Source organism: Toxorhynchites rutilus, chromosome 1, assembly GCF_029784135.1.
Source record: "Toxorhynchites rutilus septentrionalis strain SRP chromosome 1, ASM2978413v1, whole genome shotgun sequence".
NCBI lineage: Eukaryota > Metazoa > Arthropoda > Insecta > Diptera > Culicidae > Toxorhynchites > Toxorhynchites rutilus.
Genome location: NC_073744.1, coordinates 27,057,019 through 27,077,381, shown reverse-complemented (window position 1 = coordinate 27,077,381; position 20,363 = coordinate 27,057,019). Strand labels below are relative to the sequence as shown.

Genomic DNA, 20,363 nt, shown 5'->3' with positions numbered 1-20,363 from the left:
TGAGTGTGAACATTGTCAACATATCCTTATATCCCATCCTTTTCCTGAAACTAAATGTCACCCTTCTAAACTCGAGCAAGCCGCGAGTAATCGGTTCTCTACCTCATTAACATTAGAATTAATAAAAAATGTTTATGTATACTTGTAACTATACAGATAGGAGTTTGGCTCCTTTAAACTTATGTAACTGAGCCTGTAAAAATAAACGATTTAATAAAAAAAAAAGTGCGCTACACATACAACGTCCCGTCACCGTAAAGTCAACGTAATGGAATGAAATATCAAATATCATTTCATGGAAATCGTTCACATACACCATCAATGGCAACTTTCACGTCGGCAAAATAAATCCCAGAGAATAGTTGACGGGACGGTGACGGTGACGCTGTATGTGTAGCACACTTAATACGCCTTGAATGTATTCTGGCGTGGCAAGCTCTAGAATACGCATGACTAGTGATCCCCGATTTTTGAAATTAATCGTTCATCAACTATTCGAATACTTTTCAGTAGTTTGTTATTCGATACGATTAATCACCCCAAGTAATCGATCAATCGATTAATCGTCACACTGAGAGAAATAATTAGTTAGACTAATATTTCTTATTTGCTAGAAAGCCATCTGGAATCAAAAAAGTGTTCATTCCGCCTGATAATCAATTGTTATCTTTTACGCTCCTCTAAACTCGTAAACGACGATCAATGCCGTCAACGCGAATTGAGCTTCGTTTACGAGTTTAGGGGGCCGTCAAAGATAATTGATTTGATTTTTATTTGATTGATTTTTAGCAGAAAACTGCAGCAGCCGTCCTTTTTTTCCTCTGGGTTTGGATCGATTAAATGACGTAAATTATTCGTTCGCTTCGATTATTGGTTGCGCAGTATTCGTTCGATTAATAATCGATTCCTGTAGGACGCATTCGATTAATCGAACGATTATCGGGGATCACTACGCATGACCTCAGTGCAGGTCGGAAGAAATTTCTTTGACGAAAAATCCCTCGGCCAGAACGGGAATCGAACACGAACCTCCGGCACGATAATGTGCGACGCTAACCACTCGGCCACTGGAGCACAATTTCAACTCGCACACCTGGTTAATTAATGTCTCATAGCCAGCTAGTGCGTTTTGTGGATGTGGGGTCAAAATTGTCTCGTTCTATCATTTTTTGTGAGGTTTGAGTTTGTGAGTTTTTGACGAAAATCCACATCATTCGAGATCGTAACAGTAATTATAAATAAAAAATGAAGATTATAAAATGAACACATTGTAAAACTTACCAACGATTCGTCTTAGTCTAGCGACGATGCCAAAATTGTTGATAAACAGCTGATCGAACATGTTCACATCAAAACAAACGTGGATGACTGTGCCAATCAACCCGAACATACCGGTGCTTGGCTCTCATCTAGAGTTCGATCTTTATTTATAAATCAAATTATTTCTGATCCCAGTGTGGCGTCAAGAAAAGAGAAACGGCGCTTTTTTGGTCGAAACGCAAATTATCGTCGTCGTTATTTGTTTAGTTTCCACATTCTTGATTTTTATTTAGTGGTTACACGTAACACAGGTTACAATTATGTTTCGATAGAAACTGTTTTGTTTTATTATTGTGCTTCAATAAAGGCACTTTTGCACATAATATAATTTCCTTACGAATATTTAATATATATATATATATATATATATATATATATATATATATATATATATATATATATATATATATATATATAATATTTTAGTTCACATTATCACTAAAAGCTACTCAACTGTTACACGGTAGAACAAATAACATGAAGTAATAACTAGAGAATGTTCCGACTTTCTGCAGCCAATTTACTCATCCAAACAGATGGTCCTCAGGATCCTCTCCACGACGGTGTACGGATCACAGTTGGAACTTGGCCGACGGTCCTCGAAATAGCCACAGCCCTCATCGGCAACACCACGCGGGATACGCACCGAGGCTCCACGATTAGCCACACCTAGTTTGGAAAAAAAAGTACGGAAAATAAAATCGAATGCTGGATGCAGCGGGGCTAGCAACTTACCGGCATTAAAATCGTGAATTGAGCTGGTTTCGTGCTTTCCCGTCAGACGCCGCTCGTTGTCTTTTCCCCCACGGGGGTCGTACGCACGGATGTGTTCTTCGTGACGCTTGGAGAGCTTGGCAATGGCCTGCTCAATCGGAACGATACCACCCTCCTCACGCATAGCTTTCGTTGAAACGTTGGTGTGTGCACCAGCCCCATTCCAGTCACCCGCCATCGGTTTTGGATCCAACGTGGCGACGATCTGTTTGAAGTTTGAATTTATTAGGTTATGGAATTGAACAGGTTTGCATCAGACAAACTTACTCCAAACTCCTCGGCGATTCGATGCAGCAAGAAGCGCGCCATCCACAGATCGTCTCCTATGGAGACACCTTCACATGGTCCCACCTGAAACTCCCATTGGGCAGGCATCACCTCAGCATTTGTACCGCAGATCTTCACCCCAGCGTACAGACAAGCCCGATAGTGGGCATCAACAATGTCACGCGCGTAAACCTTGTCCGCCCCGACGCCACAATAGTACGGACCCTGTGGTCCCGGGAAGCCATTCTTGGGCCAGCCAAGCGGCCTCCCGTCGATATCCAGCAGGGTGTACTCCTGTTCGATCCCAAACCAGGGCTTCTCGTGGGCAACCTGATCGCAAACCTCGCGACAGGCTCGGCGTTTGTTCGACTCGGTGGGCGAACCGTCGAAACGGTACGTTTCACACATCACCAGCACGTTGTTGCCCCGCCGGAAGGGATCCTTGTAGATCGCAACCGGGTGCAAATAGACATCGGAATTGTGACCCTGCGCTTGGTAGCACGAGCTTCCATCGTAGTTCCAGATGGGTAGATCTAATGGAGACAAAGTGTGGGATTAATTGCTTGGCACGTGCGTCGGGAATGGGTAATTCTAAACTCGCAATAGCGAATGTTACACGTGATTAGCACTACCTATTAGCACCCTGCGAACGGGATCGGAGACCTGCGGCAACAAATGAGACAAGCCGTCCACGTGCCTCGATTGTGTAAATATTGTCTTTCGGTCTGCGATTCGCGCGAGCGTAGAAGCACTAAATGCACAAATTACCGGAAATGTACAATTAAAAATGAAGTTATCGTGAGACGCAAAAATTATGGATGTTGGAAGCAGTTTTTTGATTTTGTGTTGGTTTTAACACCCTTATTCAAACAGGGTTAAAATTCCATTTCCATGAACCTTCAATCGCTGTCCACGTTCGTGACACTAGCAACTCCAGAGCTATATTTATATATCCCGCACAAAATCGAGTGGAGGTCGCCGTAATTTTCCTATTACGAATTAACATCCAACAGTACTGGATGCACCGAACCTCATTTGTCTATCTGTCTACTATCGAACGTAAATTGCAATCATTCATTTGCAACGCGGTGCACTACACTCGGAATGATTACGACTGCGACGCGTTTTATCGTCGTTAGCCAGAGAGTGTCGTCTAGTAGAGAACAGGGAAATAACATTGACTTTGAAATTGACGCGAGATCTCTCAGAAAAGTGTATGTGAACGCTGGCAGCTTCGGTGCACCAGTGTTCCGTTGTAATGTCGTAATGCAGTCGTTGACGCCTAATTAGTCACTCGCTCCGGCAGCACACACTAAACTACTCACCACTTGGCTTCTCGGGGATGAAATCAAGGGTACGGTCCTTGCAGCGAACGTTCTCATCGGTACCGTCGATCCAGATGTAGGTGGCTAGCACTTTGTCCTCGGGAAAGGGCAAACTCATGTACTTGTCCAGCAGGGTCTTGTTGATGTGAGCGTTGGGGGATTCCTCCAGGGTTTTCGACATCCTGAGGAAAGAAAAGAAACGTGAAGATTAGTTAAGCTGTGGGGTATGATGAAACAAATTCAGATAAGTTCAGATGTTTTTCATATCTATAAAAGGTCATCGAGTTCACTCTGATACTTTACTCTTAGTAACTCACATAAATTTATTCACCATCGTAAAAATTCACTTCGGTCCTTCACTCACTATTGCAAAACTCTCGAACTATGCTCTCCTTCGGCGTCCAGCTTCGCACTGCGGAAGATCACCCCGATATTATAATTTTATATCCCACCGAAACTGCCTTGAGGAGGTGTGAAAATTAGCCCCGTTCCAGTAAGGCTCCGGGCAAGCCAAGACGGAATTCGTCCACGAGCAAGCCACGGGAACGCACACAGCTGGCCCAATAAAGATTCCGCTAATCATTTATTTACAGCGAGCTGACTAAAATGGTCGGAAAGCGGTTCGTGTCGGATTTGTTTCGAACCGGATGAAATGTTGAATTTTGGTTGCTAATAGGTGCTACCTTTGTGATGGGACCTTATTATTGATTACGCCAAGCATGTGTACAAAGGTCGAGTGTATAAACTTTAAACAGTCCATCATCATTGTTTGAAGTCCATTGACCCTATGAGGTTTGCTCTCTACTTGCAAATAGGTTCTGTACACGGTGGATTGTTTAAATAGTTCTGGATGAGCATCAAGTAGTGATAATCTGTTACCATTTTTTTTTTCAACAATTATTTTCGAATCCTATACATAATCGAATCTCAAGAAAACAATTTTTTCATTAATGTATGAATGTCAAACATTAATAGAAAAATAACTTTTTTGTGATTCGATTATGTATTGGATTCGAAAATTAACGTTGAAAGTGAAATTGCGATTATATATTAGTCTGTCAAAAAAGACCTGCGGTATTTTTTTTTGAATTTTCATTTGTTCATAAAATTAGTTACAATCATCTGTTTTAAGTCAAATATCCCAACGAGATGCCAACTTCATAATACCCCTGTTATAGAAGCTCGCTTCCTTATTGGCAAAAAACTCGGATAGCCAATTTTCACAGGCCTCTTTTGTGGCTAACTTCTGACTACCTAGCTCGTTCGCCATGGAATAAAACAGGTGGTACTCACTTGGTGCAAGGTCCGGACTATACGACGGATGCAAAAGAACCTCCCATCCGAGCTCCCGGAGCTTCTGGCGCGTCACCAAAGAAGTGTGTGGCCTGGCGTTGTCCTGATGGAAGACAATGCGGCCTCTGTTTATCAAAGATGGCCTCTTCTTCATGAGTCCTATCTTCAAGCGGTCCAGTTGTTGGCAGTACAGGTCCGAATTGAGCGTTTGGCCATAGGGAAGCAGCACATAACAGATTATTCCTTGACAATCCCACCAAACACACAGCAGAACCTTCCTGGCCGTTAATGAGGGCTTGGCCACCGTCTGAGCCGCTTCAGCGGGCTTCGACCACGACCGTTTGCGCTTCACGTTGTCGTAAGTGACCCACTTTTCATCGCCAGTCACCATCCGCTTCAGAAACGGGTCGATTTTGTTGCGATTCAGCAGCGATTCACATGCGTCGATACGGTCAAAGATGGTTTTTTGCGTCAACGTGTGTGGCACCCATACATCGAGCTTCTTTGTGATTCCAAGCTTCTTCAAATGGTTAATAACGGTTTGATGACTTATCCCCAGCTCTTGGCCGATGCTACGGTTGCTACTATGCCGGTCTTTCTCGACTAATTCAGCGATTTTGTCGCAATTTTCGACGACAGGCCTTCCGGAGCGTGGCGCATCTTCGACGACCTCTACACCAGAACGAAAACGTTGAAACCATCGTTGTGCGGTGGAAATGGAAACTGTATCGGGTCCATAAACTGCACAAATTTTATTGGCAGCTTGAGATGCATTTTTGCCTTTGTCATAGTAGTACTGTAAAATATGTCGGATTTTCTCTCTATTTGCGACACTATAACTCACGAACGACTTAACCAAACAAAACACTGTCTAGGACTATATTATAGCGCGCAAAATACCTCCAAATACCTTGCTTCGACAACTCGCAAGCAGATCGGTCGAACCTATATTTGATCCGATACAGGTGTTTTTTTTACATCCGTTTCTAGTGTGTATTTTTTCATCTGGTGCGCTGCGAGCGAAGTAAAGCTCATAAAAAGTGGTGCGCTATCGAGACAATCCGGCAGCAAGACACATCATCACACACGCTACACAGCGGCGGCAAGTAGAAGTTTATTTTCCTCTTTCTTCTTCCATCATTCTGAATAGCTTCTGTGCACGATTTACACCATTGTTTAAACTTTGTGTTTACCAAATCGGCAAGCGTTGGAATTAGGGGTGTCCATTTTGATACATCACCGTTGAACTATTATTGGAACTTTTTTCATTTTCAAATTACACATAATAACAAAAATTGAAATAAATAAAATTTTCAACAATAACTAATATAGTAATATAATTTCTTTTACTAATTTATATTTTCCAAATTATTATATTCTGTTCATATCGAACAGTTGTCTACTTCTTCGTTTTTATTAATATGGCAGAGGGCGGGGAGGATCCCCCATCCACGCCAAAGAATATATCAGATAATGAACCTCCTCCTGAAGAGCAGGAGGATGAAACAGAAGATGAGGAGGAAAATTCTGTTTACGAGATAGAAAGCTCTGAAGATGAGGAAAAAGACGAGAAGCAGGATTTTCGTCTAAAAGAATACCCTGATGGCGCCAAAGGCCCATTTATCGTATACTTTAGACGAAAATCCAAACCTCTTAACGTCATTCGCATCTCAAAAGAGTTGACACAGAAATTTTCCGAAGTTACCGAGATTACTCGGATGGGGCCAGACAAATTACGAGTTGTCGTCTCCAGCAGAACCCAAGCGAATGAAATAACGCGCTGTGATCTCTTTGCGATCGAGTATCGCGTATACGTACCCTGTTGCAACGTTGAAATAGACGGTGTAATAAACGAAAAGGGTTTGACTCGAAAAGAGATACTCGATGGTGTCGGTCGCTTCAAGAACTCTTCACTTAAAAGTGTGAAGATTCTTGCATGCGATCGACTGAAATCTGTGTCACTTAAAAATGACAAACGGGTCCTCAATCGGACAAACTCTTTTCGTGTGACATTTGAGGGTTCCGCCCTTCCTAACTACGTTGCAATAGGTGCACTTCGTTTACCTGTTCGGTTGTTTGTACCCCGGGTAATGAAATGCAACAAATGTATGCAACTCGGTCACACGGCCGCCTATTGTTGCAATAAAAAACGTTGCGCAGATTGTGGAGAGAGCCATGATGAGAATCCTTGCGCGAAAGAGCACAAGTGTCTTCATTGCGGCGGGACTCCTCATGATCTTACTCAATGCCCGGTGTACATACAACGAGGGGAAAAAATCAAGCGTTCCTTAAAGGAACGTTCCAAGCGGACTTATGCAGAAATGCTTAAGAGTCCCGTTCCAACGACTCAGGACAATCCCTACTCCATTCTGCAGAACGACGAGCCTGTTGCTGACGCTCCCAATGCAGGAAGTTCCGGTACATCGCAGGGTGCCATCAGGAAAAGAAAAATTACTTCTTTTCCATCACTCCCCAGAAAGAAAACCGAAACTTCCCAAGTTGGAATGAAAACTCGAATCGAACGTGCTGAGAATAGACCGAAGCAAGTACCTCCTGGTTTAAGCGGTTCTTCTACGCACCAGGGGTCCTCAGCACTTCCCGGAGCAGCACCCAACACGTCTGCTCCTTTTTCGCGGTCGAGGCAACAGCCACAATCTGGCTTGCTTGCGCTTTCTGACCTGGTGGACAACATTTTAAATGCTTTAAATATAAACGACCCTCTTAAAAGCATAGTTTTATGTTTGCTTCCGATTGTGAGAACATTTTTGAAAGAAAAATGTGGTTTTTTGGCAGCGTTCATTTCCCTCGATGCCTGATTCAGTGCAAGAGGTCAAGGATTTGACCACTGTAATACAGTGGAATTGCAGAAGCATTATTCCTAAACTAGATCAGTTTAAATTTTTAGTTCACAGCTCTAACTGTGATGTATTTTCTCTCTGTGAAACATGGCTTTCTTCAGCCGATGAGCTGAATTTCCACGATTTCAACATTATTCGCCTCGATCGAAATGACTCGTTTGGTGGCGTACTATTGGGGATTAAAAAATGTCACTCCTTCTATAGAGTCACTCTCCCATCGATGACAGGCATTGAAGTTGTTGCTTGCCAGACACAAATCAATGGCAAAGACCTCTGCATTGCTTCGATATATATCCCTCCCAGAACTACGGTAGGCCGCCATCAGTTCTTTGATACTATCGAGGCAATGCCGGAGCCGCGGGTAATCTTAGGTGATTTTAACTCCCATGGAACAGCATGGGGATCACTCTACGATGACAACCGTGCCACTTTGATTTATGATCTGTGCGACAACTTCAAATTGACAGTTTTGAATACTGGGGAAGCAACCAGAATAGCCAACCCTCCTGCACGGGCAAGCATGCTAGACATATCTCTATGCTCTTCTTCGTTATCCCTGGATTGCATGTGGAAGGTAATCCAAGATCCCCACGGTAGTGATCACCTACCAATAATTTTATCGATCGCTAATGAATCAAGCTCTCGTGAGTCAGTCAATATTTCGTATGACCTCACGAAGAATATTGACTGGAGAACATTTGCGGAAATAATATCTGAAGCAATTGTTTCAATGCATGAACTTCCTCCACTCGAAGAGTATAACTTTATATCGAGTTTGATTTACGAAAGCGCACTTCAAGCTCAAAAGAAACGTGTACCGGCTACCACTTTCCGACGTCGTCCTCCATCACTTTGGTGGGACAAGGAGTGTTCAAAGGTCTACCTTGAAAAATCATCCGCTTTCAAAAAATTCAGGAAAAATGGATTAGTGGAATGGTTTCTAAAGTACCAAGCTCTAGAAGCCAAACTAAAAGGTTTGATTAAAGCAAAAAAGCGTGGATATTGGCGGAAGTTCGTCAATGGTTTGTCAAGGGAGACCGCTATGAGCACTCTTTGGAATACGGCTAGGAAAATGCGTGGCTGGAACCATACAAACAAAAGTGAGGAATACTCTGACCGTTGGATTTTTAACTTTGCAAGGAAGGTTTGCCCCGACACCGTTCCTGCACAAAACGTCGTACGCGACATTCCACTTCAAAGCGATTATGAGAATTTTTCGATGGTAGAATTCTCAATTGCCCTTCTCTCATGTAACAATTCAGCTCCGGGGTCGGACAAGATTAAATTCAACTTGTTGAAGAATCTTCCCGACTTGGCAAAACAGCGTTTGCTGAACTTGTTCAACAAGTTTCTGGAGCTGAATATTGTCCCGCATGACTGGAGACAAGTGAGAGTGATAGCCATACGGAAACCCAACAAGCCGGCTAGCGATCACAACTCGTATAGGCCGATTTCAATGTTATCCTGTATTCGTAAATTGTTAGAGAAAATGATTCTACTTCGTTTGGACAAGTGGGTCGAAACAAACAATTTGCTGTCAAATACGCAGTTTGGCTTCCGCCGAGGTAGAGGGACAAATGATTGTCTCGCTCTGCTATCTTCTGAAATCCAAATCGCATTTGCTCGCAAAGAACAAATGGCTTCCGTTTTTCTCGATATCAAAGGGGCATTTGATTCAGTTTCCATGGAAATTCTCTCAGAGAAGCTTCATAATCGTGGACTTTCACCAATTCTTAACAATTTCCTGTACAATTTACTGTCAGAAAAGCACATGATTTTCTCTCATGGCAGCTCGAAATCTTCTCGTTACAGTTTTATGGGCCTACCACAAGGCTCCTGCCTAAGCCCCCTCTTGTACAGTTTTTACGTCAATGATATGGATGATTGTCTAACTAGAGACTGCACGCTGAGACAACTTGCAGACGATGGAGTTATTTCCATCACGGGTACTAATCCCGTCGTTCTGCAAAAGTCGTTGCAAGATACCCTGAACAATCTGTTCACGTGGGCCCTCAAGCTGGGTATCGAATTCTCTACGGAGAAAACTGAAATGGTCGTTTTTTCTAGGAAGCACGAACCCGCCCAATTCCAGCTTCACCTATCCGGCAAAACGATCCAACACTCTATGTTTTTCAAATACCTGGGTGTATATTTTGATTCTAAGTGTACCTGGGGGAGACACATTGCGTATTTGAAACAGAAATGCCAGCAAAGAATCAATTTTCTCCAAACAATTACCGGAACATGGTGGGGTGCCCATCCAGGAGACCTCATTCAGTTGTACAAAACAACGATATTGTCAGTGTTAGAATATGGCAGTTTTTGCTTCCGATCTGCTGCCAGGATTCATATTCTCAAGCTGGAGAGGATACAATATCGTTGCTTGCGTATAGCCATGGGGTGTTTGCATTCGACACATACGACGAGTCTCGAAGTTTTGGCAGGAGTGCCCCCGCTTACTCTTCGGTTCACAGAATTATCCTACAGATTTCTCATCCGTTGCAAGATCATGAATCCATTGGTGATTGATAACTTCGAAAATCTACTACAACTGACTCCTCAGTCAAGTTTTATGTCTTTATACCATGAGTACCTTACCCACGACGTGCACCATTCACCAGGCATCTCCAACCAAGTTTGCTTCCCATACTTCTGCAATTCCTCTGTCATTTTTGATCTGTCCATGCGACAAAAAATCCATGGAATACCAGATCACCTATGCTCCAATGTTATTCCGTCGATATTTTCGGAAAAATATGGGAAAGTTGGATCTGATAAAATGTTCTTTACTGACGGTTCATTCATAAACGAGTCCACTGGCTTCGGCATCTTCAATGAAAATTCCAGTGCCTCTTTCAAACTCAAAGATCCTTGTTCCGTGTATGTCGCTGAACTGGGTGCGATATATTATGCATTAGGGATCATTGAAACATTGCCCATCGACCACTATTTTATTTTTTCAGACAGTCTCAGCTCAATAGAGGCAATCCGCTCGATGAAGGTTGATAAACGCTCATCTTATTTCCTAACTAGAATAAGACAACTATTGAGTGTTTTGGTCGAAAAATTATTCAAGATTACCTTAGTATGGGTTCCCTCTCATTGCTCGATTCCGGGGAATGAGAAAGCGGACTCGCTAGCTAAGGTGGGCGCTTCAGAAGGCACACTTTTTGAAAGGCAAATTGCTTATAATGAATTTTTCCACATTCCTCGTCAGTATACGCTCGTAAGTTGGCAGCGCATGTGGAGTGGTGATGAGTTCGGTCGTTGGTTACACACGATTATCCCTAAGGTCTCGACGAGTGCATGGTTCAAGGGATTGAATGTAGGTCGTGATTTCATTCGCGTGATATCTCGGCTTATGTCCAATCACTACAACCTAAACGCGCATCTCTATCGCATTGGGCTCGCAGCAAACAATCTTTGTGATTGTGGCGATGGCTACCACGACATCGAGCATGTTGTCTGGTCGTGTATCCGGTTCCATGCTGCTCGCTCTCAGCTCTCTAGAGCACTGAGAGCACAAGGCAGACAATCGGATATCCCCGTCCGGGATATCTTAGGTAGCCGGGATCCTGATCTTCTGCTTCATCTATACCTGTTCCTCAGAAACGCCGATGTCAACGTTTAATGATGTTTCCTTCGTTGTGTCCCCGTTTCATATCCCTCCTATCCGATCGATAAACTTTTACTTAGTCGCGGCAATACATACACACACTCTTTACAGATGCACGGGCCGAAGGTTGTGCAGTCCACTGATTATTCAACAAGAGCCAAAGATTGTACCGCTCATGACAACTCTACACGAGCTGATGATTGCGCCGCCATTCTATCCTGGATTCCTTGAGTCGAGAAAGACGCACCACGCTAGATATGGGGTACAGACTAGGGGGGCGTTGCTGATTAATGGTCAGCTGCATCCCAATAGGAAGTATCCCGTGTCGGGCACACGTACAGAGCATCGAAGACTGCGACATACCAATTATGAGAACACTTGTAATACTAACCTCGAGTCAACCGCGAGTAATCGGTTACATATTACTAACATAGTCTAAGCAAACATTGTCAAAATATTGAACTCCCGGCCCCGTTAGGCTGACGCCATATGAGCCTTAATAAAATATATATTTTGGATAAAAAAAAAAAAAAATACCTTTCCAACAAGCTATAGTATGACTCGATACAATGAATACAACTAGAACTACGCGCTTACAACGACACCTCGCGGAAATACCGCAGGACTTTTTTGACAGCCTAATATAATCGAGTCCGACCTGTATATATATCCGGGATATATTGCTCAGTATAGTGCGGGGATACTTCTGATACTACAGTTTCTCAAACTCATCCAACAGAAATGCTTTTCGATTCTGTCTCTTTTTCCCCACATTTCTAATGAAATGATATTCTTGACGTAAGCTACGACCCCGATTGTGGGGATTGAGTCATCAACGAAGAGATGTCCCACGCAGAAGCCGCGAGACAATGGTGGAATACCTCCTAGAATGCAACGTTGTGAACAACCGATTTGGAAACTTTATTAGATCTAGCACTGCAAACTATCTGCTCTCTAGATTCGGGTTTCAGGGATCCTGGAACCGACGTTCAGTCGGTCAGAACGTTAACAGTTAATAGTGATGCGACCGGTGAGCGTCTTTTTTGGGAGCCCTTGATGTTGAGGAGCTGTTGTTCCAACAAGAAGATGCACGTAGCTTGACGTAGGACTTTGGTTATTGGGGACAACTGTTATTGAAATGTGTTTTTGCAACTACTCAGAAATTAATAATTTTAACTCATTCAATATAGTAACGCATCGAAATCCGAACGCTTAAGCGCTTACGACAATAACTTCAACTACTAAAAAATATGATCATATCATAGCATGGAAAATTAACGTTTCCATAGAATTAGTTCTATGGGTTCTGAATCACAGTATGCCAGAAAATCATGTTATATTTGTTCAAAATTTGACATTTCTTTCATCATGTCGTGGTTTTAAATCCGGACCCTTTTTTAATCACGATTTGAAAGCCGGTCACTTATGCTTTTAATTCCGGACACGTGTTTTCTTTGCATTTCTTTGAGAGAAATTATTTATTAATTATTGTAGAACTTATTAACGAATATGTCGAATTTCGTACCAACGAGAGAATTTTTGCGGGGAGTGTTACTCCATTATTTTAATATGAAGAAAAAAGCTGCGGAAAGTCAACGCATTTTGGTGGAAGTTTATGGTGACCATGCTCCAGCCGAGTGGACTTGTCCAACGTGGTTTGCACGGTTTAAAAGTGGTAATTTTGACTTGGAAGACGAATAACGTTCCGGACCGCCAAAAAAGTTTGAAGATGAAGAATTGGAGGCTTTACTTGATCAAGATCAGTCACAAACGCAACAAGAACTTGCAGATATACTTGGAGTAGCTCAGCAAACCATATCCGATCGCTTAAAAGCAATGGCAATGAATGCAATGAATGCAATGAATGATCCGAAAGATAGGACATTGGGTGCCGTATGAATTGAAGCCACGGAACGTCGAGCGCCGTTTTTTCACGTGCGAACAGCTGCTCCAACGGGATAAAAGAAAGGTTTTTTTTGCAGCGAATCGTTACTTGGCGATGACAGGTGAGTCCATTACGACAATCCTAAACGTCGGACAACGTATGGATACCCAGGCCATGCATCAACATCGACGGCCGCGCGGAATATTCATGGCCAGAAGGTTATGCTGTCTATTTGGTGGAACAGCTGGGTGTGGTGTACTATGAGCTGCTAAAACCGAATGAAACCATTACTATGTGTTGTTTTTAACACGTTCGTCGCTCAACGCAACATTTCTGAGTTCCTTGCGGGACCCATCTTGCGGATAAATTATAAAATGAAGATCGAACATAGTTTGAAGACATATTTTACATGATCTAGCAATATTTTCTTCAATTTGGAGTCGAATTGACAACAATAACACATACCAAAGTCATATTCTATCAAGTTTCTTTTAAAAATCCTATTCAATTTGAACGAGGAAAATGTCGCCCATATCTTGATGAGGGGGCGCCAAACGTGTTAAAAATAATCAAATAGATATTCCAACATTAACAAGAATAACTCGACATTCTCTGGTTTTCTTATATCGGTGTTCATAAATGACATAAAAATCAAAATTAATAAAACCATCTCTACAGAGATATTAATCGATCGTTCGTCTGTTTTGTTTTGTTTATTGAATTTGACTGAAGAGGATAAGACGCGACACTTTTTCAGTGCATTCTTAAACTCGAATAGCTAGCTTGACTTGCTGCAACTGCTTTTCATTCGACCCTTTTTTTAGCGAACTAGTGCTTTCGTACCGTTCGCGAACGATTTGCCCATCTCTATCCAGAGGGTAGCACCCGAATTGTATGCAAACATGTTGTATGTTGCTTTCCTCCCATATCGCAAGCAGCGAGTAAAATCTAAAAAACATACCCACTTTATTTGCTAAATTGTTTACTTGTTTTAATATCTTCACTGATTGCGTTCTAATAAAAAAAAGTTAAATAAATTTCCTATCTAATGAATGTAGTATAACGTATATCGCAATAACGATTATACGTAATATTCACATGAAATTTCTTAATTTTTCGTAGAGTGACCCCCCTATATAGAAATCAAAGACACAGTCCTACGTTAAAAACCAACCTTTAAACCCCATTCACGTGTCACTCTGTTCGTCGTTGTTGAATATTCATAACATCTCAATCATTATCGCTACGCATTGCATTCACCCACGCGGTGCATCTATTCATCCAGTTTGTGCACTATTAATTCCCCTCCCAGCTGGGCTGCTCGCCGACATTTGCATATTCCCGAACTGTGTGATAATAAATCAATCATCTATCACATCGTAGCCCTATCAAGTGCAAGGTGCACATAGGGTTCCGGAGCTACCGGGATATTTATCAGCGCGCAAAACTATTTCGATTCATCAGGGCAGTAGAGCCTTACTCCGCATCAATAGCTGGTGCCGTAACGATCCGTCAGTCTAATCAAATTACTCAACAATTGAAAATTAGATTATCTTTACGCTACTATCATTAATTGCGAACACATATGGCCGTTGGTTGTTTTTAAGTTCGAGGCAACTTTATACTGCGTCCGAGCTTTTAGTACTTCCACTCGTTGCGATGGCGAATGCTGTTGATGAGTGATAGGAGGGCTACCTATTAGGCCATCAGATATTTCTCGGTAATTTGTAGGATGTTTGTTTGCATGTCATCATGCCTAGATTAATTACCGTCACTTGGTTTCTGAACTTGACGACCTTGAGCCAGACAGTGTCAGATAGAAGAGTGATGATAGCGAGAATTGCACCTATTGTTTTTGTCACCTGAATAAGGAGGTTCTATGGACTAATTCGCCTAGTTTAGTTACATCAGTTAGTCATTTCTTGCATTTTCCCTTAGTTTTCCGCTATCTATTGCGGACTAGAAGACTCAATAGAAGACATACAAACATTCTGTCAAATATATACCGGGAATTTGTAATTCTAAATTTTCCCGTTCATCATATTATTTTTTCGAAGTTGACGTAGGACTAGGTGTAGGTGGATAAATATATAATATAAGGCATTCAAAGACGGCCGAAAAGATATGAACGATGTGTCACGTCAAGGATGACTAATAACCTATTCAACTGATGAAAACATCGACGAAATAAAAAGAAAGGTGTTCGGATATTGTCATTTATATTGAGGAGCCCATAAACTAATCCATGAATTAGATATCTCTCACCTGTCTCGTGATATTTTGGTTAATGTTTTGGGCATGAAAAAAGTCACAGCACGACTAGTGCCAAAAAGCCCATTTTTCTGCAAAAATTTCATCGCAATCATGCTTGTACGATCAAATTCTTATCCCCCGTTCATCTAACGCATAATTACTGACGTCGATATAAATTCCGGGTATATATTTGATAGAATGTAAGAAAGATGACCGGAGACCATCAAACAAAATGTAATATATTAAAAAAACTACCAAATATAAGTTGTGATCGAATCAACATGTGACGATCAACTGATTTCCTCAAAGAATACAATGTGTAATGCTGGAGCATCAACATCTAAACCGAATGCGCCGCACGAACGAATATCAGTTGTAAACAGTTTCTAACATAGCTGAGTCACCAGTTTTTTCTCTCCAACGAAGTAGTAGTTACTGTCGCTACCATACAGAAATCCCAACGGCAGGCCTATGACATGTATTACAGAAGAAGTTATGCGAAAGTGTGATACCGCACAGGTTCCTGCTTCGCATTCCATTATATTCGATTAAAATTATTTATACTCAATCAATGCTGTCGATAAATGCGGCTAGCTTCATCAAATATCCGAATGCTAAACTGATCTCGATCAAGGAAAGGAAGAGTATCATGAAGTGCTTTGGGGCTGTCCTCATACCACGTGGACAACTTTGGCGGGGGTAGGGGGTACGAAAATTTCCACGCTTGTCCACGGTGCCGGGGGTGGGGGTACAGATAATGTCCACGTGGACGCGTTAAACAAATATTTTTTAAAAGTACATTCAGATCTGTTTTCAAAAATAAATGAAATCTGTTCTGCTTTTTCATGAGTTTTGGTCATGTCGAATATTTTTCCATATCATCGAACTTCTTCGCTGAAATATGTATTCTGAATGAAACTGGGTAAACGGTGAGCGATCAAGCTTCCATTGTTAGTAGAGGATCATCATTTTCAAGTTCTAAGCTACGTCATTTTTGAGCATAAACAGAACTCTGTGTTCTAGGTCCAGGTATTCACGAGAGAAAGTTTGACATGGCGAACTGCTGATACATTTTTATCTGCAACGCACATGTGGGATGTTGATAACCTTATGGAATGGCCGGAATATTTGGAGGATTTTACAAATAATTTGAGAAGGACTTAGCGAAACGAGTGCTATCCTAATCTCTATAATACCTGCTCAAAACAGAGTTCTGCACTTTGTAGAATCAGATTCAGTCCACCTTTTCAGATGGACAGTACTCTCGTTCCCGAATACTTCTCGAATTTAGCGTCCATTTGGCGACGTTATCTTTGATATAGCTGATTTAGGTTTACTCAGCACCGGAGAGCAGCTTTTTAACACATTGCGGAACGCTCACGAGATTTCTCGTGTTTCGTGTTCCGTCTGTTACGGATGGATCACGAAATAACCCGTGTTCTCTACACTTGAAGGTTAAATCCTTGGTTTGCTAAGAATCTAATGAGGCTTGCCATCGTCTCATCCACATCGAAAGAAACGATCTCATTAGTGGAATTGGAACAAATGGAGCGTTCAAGTGTGCCCCAAAACGTGCGGTCCTTAATGTGTTAAGAATCATTCTGTCCCCCCGAAAGAAAGATTGGGGTGCTACAAGTGAGATTGCCGTTAATCAGCATATTTTATTACGACATTTGTTTTTTTACAAGGAGGTTTTGAATCCGGGGTTGCACTACATATTCTGTACCACGACCAAGAGGAAACTCTTATCTATACGATCAATGGCATGGTTGAAATCACAAGCGATAAGTCTTCCTGCTCTATATTTGGAATTAAGCTTGACAATTCTACGTTTTATGGAATTAGCCGCATTGAAAATATTTTCTTCAAATTGGAACATTTTAGGCATTCAAAATATCGTTTTCTTTGTTCTAATTATCGTTTCAATATCTTAACTAGTATCTTGCAACCAAAGTTCAGTAAAGAAGTATGCCTAAACCCATTGGTTGTTTTTTATTCGAATGCTTTCGACGCATTTTTTTTGAACAGTACTTCGATTAGTTTCAATTAAAACAGTTTTCAATTGTGCTAAATCATTTCAGAAGTCTTCAGAAAAACTCTTTTTCATAGACACTCGTTTTTTGGAGATTTTCTGCAGGCGAATTACATTTCTTCAGATGTTATTTTATGCGTCGTTTGATTATAGATTATTGATTCCGCTGTGATTCTTTTTTTTTTTCTTGATTGTACAGTGTTTACAGTACTTTGAAGTAATCGAAGAAATGTTTCTAATTTCAGTAGGATTATTTAGGGTGCAAATGTCGGATGGAATCAATAGCGTTTTCGTTTTTGCTTTGGTAACACCTTTAGAAAAGCAGATATATATTTGTCGTTGGTTCTCTCGAATTTTTCCGAAAATCGATTTTGAAGGAGTATACCGAAGGAGGAGCTTAATACCGGTTATTATAGTGGCATTATCACATAAATGATTGAATAGGTTTTCATACACATTAGAACAAATGCAATGAAAAAGAACGAATTTTTGTTATAGTATCTTCAACCCACCATTTCATACAGTTTCCATTACCGAGCTTTTCCTGCAGCCAACGATTTCACACATTTTCAAACTATAAGATATATTGGTAGGAAGAGCGTGATCAATATTACATGAATAGAATTTGGAACAAACTGAAGAGCGTTACAAAAAAGTTATTATACAAGTATTTAAAATAACTTTTCGGGCAATGTTAATGAAAAAATCAAAGAATAGAAAGCAATTGCTACTACTAATAAATCCTATTTGCATTGTTTTTTTTTTTAAAGGATATTTGATTTAAGATTATAATCAGAATAAAACGATTTCAATGTTGCAGTTCCCGAAAGTAAAACAGTTTGCGTTACATCGAAAGAACGATGTGCTACTTGAGTCGAGTATTGTCTAGAATAATTTTGCATCACGAGCACACTGGAAGTCATCTGGATATTCAATGCAGAGTGGCCGCTAGGAATTTGTTAATAAAACATATTTACAATGCGCTGGTGTAATCTTAACCTATATATGGAATGGCACGCGTCCTCTGAAAATCCTCCAAACGGTGACGGAAAAGGTTTTGTATTGCACTGACAACAGTCAAGTTGAGATACTGGAGCTGGACAAAGTACAGTTGATAAGTTTTAGAACGTTTGCCTACTTCATCTTTTGAATATATGATTCGTAGCGACGAATGAAACGGAAGATTTCTAGTTACCATTAACAAAAAAAAGGAAAATGTGTTTTGTCTTGAATTGTTTTTTTTTTTGTTTTTTTTATTAAACACCAAATATAAAATAAGACTAATTTATTTTTTCAATTAAAATATATGAAAGAATGTCCACGAGGACAACAGGGGAGGGGTATAGTCAATGTCCACGCTTGTCCACGGAGGGGGAGGGGGAGTCTAAAATCGTGCTTTTTCTGTCCACGTGGTATGTGGACAGCCCCTTTCTGCTCTAAGGGTGCTCATACACTGTTTGACCGAAGCCAAATATTTGACTCTTTTTGACAGATAAAATTTGGTCAACGTGTACTGATCAAATATTTTCTACACAAAACACGACAAGCAAATATTCAATTATTGGATGCCTAGAATATTTTTTCAGTCTGTTCTTCGAACCTGTCGGTACATGGTTAGGTTACCTTGAATATTTCAGTTGATTTTTCCATGTTCGGTGTTTGATATTGTTTACTAGTGTTGAAAATTGAAGAGTAGCAAACAAAACAGTGTTTGTACAAATATCAAATCAAACCTTATCTGTCAAAAAATATCAAATATTTGACCTCCGGGCAAACAGTGTACGGCCACCTTAAGTGGATAAATATTTTCGGATGCCGATGACACCCGTAGCAGTGATAGAACATCGAATCATCAATCTTTTGAATGTTTGTTGAGCATTTCGCTTCGCCGTACGACCTTCTTAGAGCTGCATAAATATTTAATAACTCTTAACAAAGCCCTTTGTCGATCGAACCAAAATAAGTAGACAAAGAGCAAAATCTGGCTGGAAAAGCTTCCCAACATTCATTTAATTTTCACCACGCGCCTCCATGTGCGATTTCACTAAGCTCACTTTGAAAACAACAGTCAAAACACGTCTTCTATCTTCGATTGCCATTTCTTTTTTTTCTTCTTTTTGACTTTAAGAGGCTTTAAACTTTGGGGTTCATTCGCCTCTAAACATTGCAATTTCAGGTTTCTGTTTGCACCCTTTGACAATAATGTGCAAAATAGTTTTGTTCTGTTTTGATCAACCAATCGTCATTTGCAGCGAATGTGTATGTTGGACTTCGCAAACCGACTTGTTTCGCGCCTCTAGCTGCATGTTGGAGTCACTGGAAATTTCATTAACACGTTGACTGCCACCTACGAAATAACTTATATCTATTCCCGAACGGTGACTAGAGAAACGCAGTTTATTCGACCAACGTCATCGTGGTGGTAAGTTCAATAATTTAGTCGCACGCTTCGATCGCTCTCGCAGATGACTACTGGTGTCACTAATTTAGTAGTTATATAAAAATCGAGGAAAAAAACAAACAAAACCACTCACTTTACGGCGGAATCTGCGGTTGCCGGCTTCCAGCTACTTTACTCAGGCGGAGAGAAGGACACACCGGGGAAGTTTATTGTACGCGGGACACGCTTTTCACAGCTGATTCTCGAAATCACGGAAATACAAAATACCGTTGCACTTGCTAAAATGTGGGTACACACCGTTCTGCGACTGACGAACGACTGTCCGGAAGGGATTGAGGC

General features: G+C 41.2%; 1 protein-coding gene across 2 annotated transcripts; it reads right to left on the bottom strand.

Moving 5' to 3' along the window:
- Positions 1-1,509: 1,509 nt before the first annotated feature.
- LOC129769848 (glutamine synthetase 2 cytoplasmic) lies at positions 1,510-20,363 on the bottom strand. Of its 2 annotated transcripts, none has more exons than XM_055772356.1 (5): positions 20,158-20,363; positions 3,687-3,868; positions 2,362-2,894; positions 2,056-2,299; positions 1,510-1,989 (listed from the first exon to the last, which is right to left on the bottom strand). In XM_055772356.1, exons 2-5 carry the CDS (start codon positions 3,865-3,867, stop codon positions 1,841-1,843), a joined length of 1,107 nt encoding a protein of 368 aa, XP_055628331.1. In that variant the 5' UTR covers position 3,868; positions 20,158-20,363; the 3' UTR covers positions 1,510-1,840. The 2 variants fall into 2 exon arrangements, with proteins under 2 accessions (XP_055628331.1, XP_055628322.1); XM_055772347.1 differs by lacking the exon at positions 20,158-20,363 and adding an exon at positions 4,004-4,035.

Excerpts from the sequence above, each read along its gene's own strand:
- LOC129769848 (XM_055772347.1), bottom strand. Across the intron at positions 2,895-3,686 it reads CATCCCCGAGAAGCCAAGTG|ATCTACCCATCTGGAACTAC; the intron begins GTGAGTAGTTTA and ends TGTCTCCATTAG. Across the intron at positions 1,990-2,055 it reads AATTCACGATTTTAATGCCG|GTGTGGCTAATCGTGGAGCC; the intron begins GTAAGTTGCTAG and ends TTTCCAAACTAG.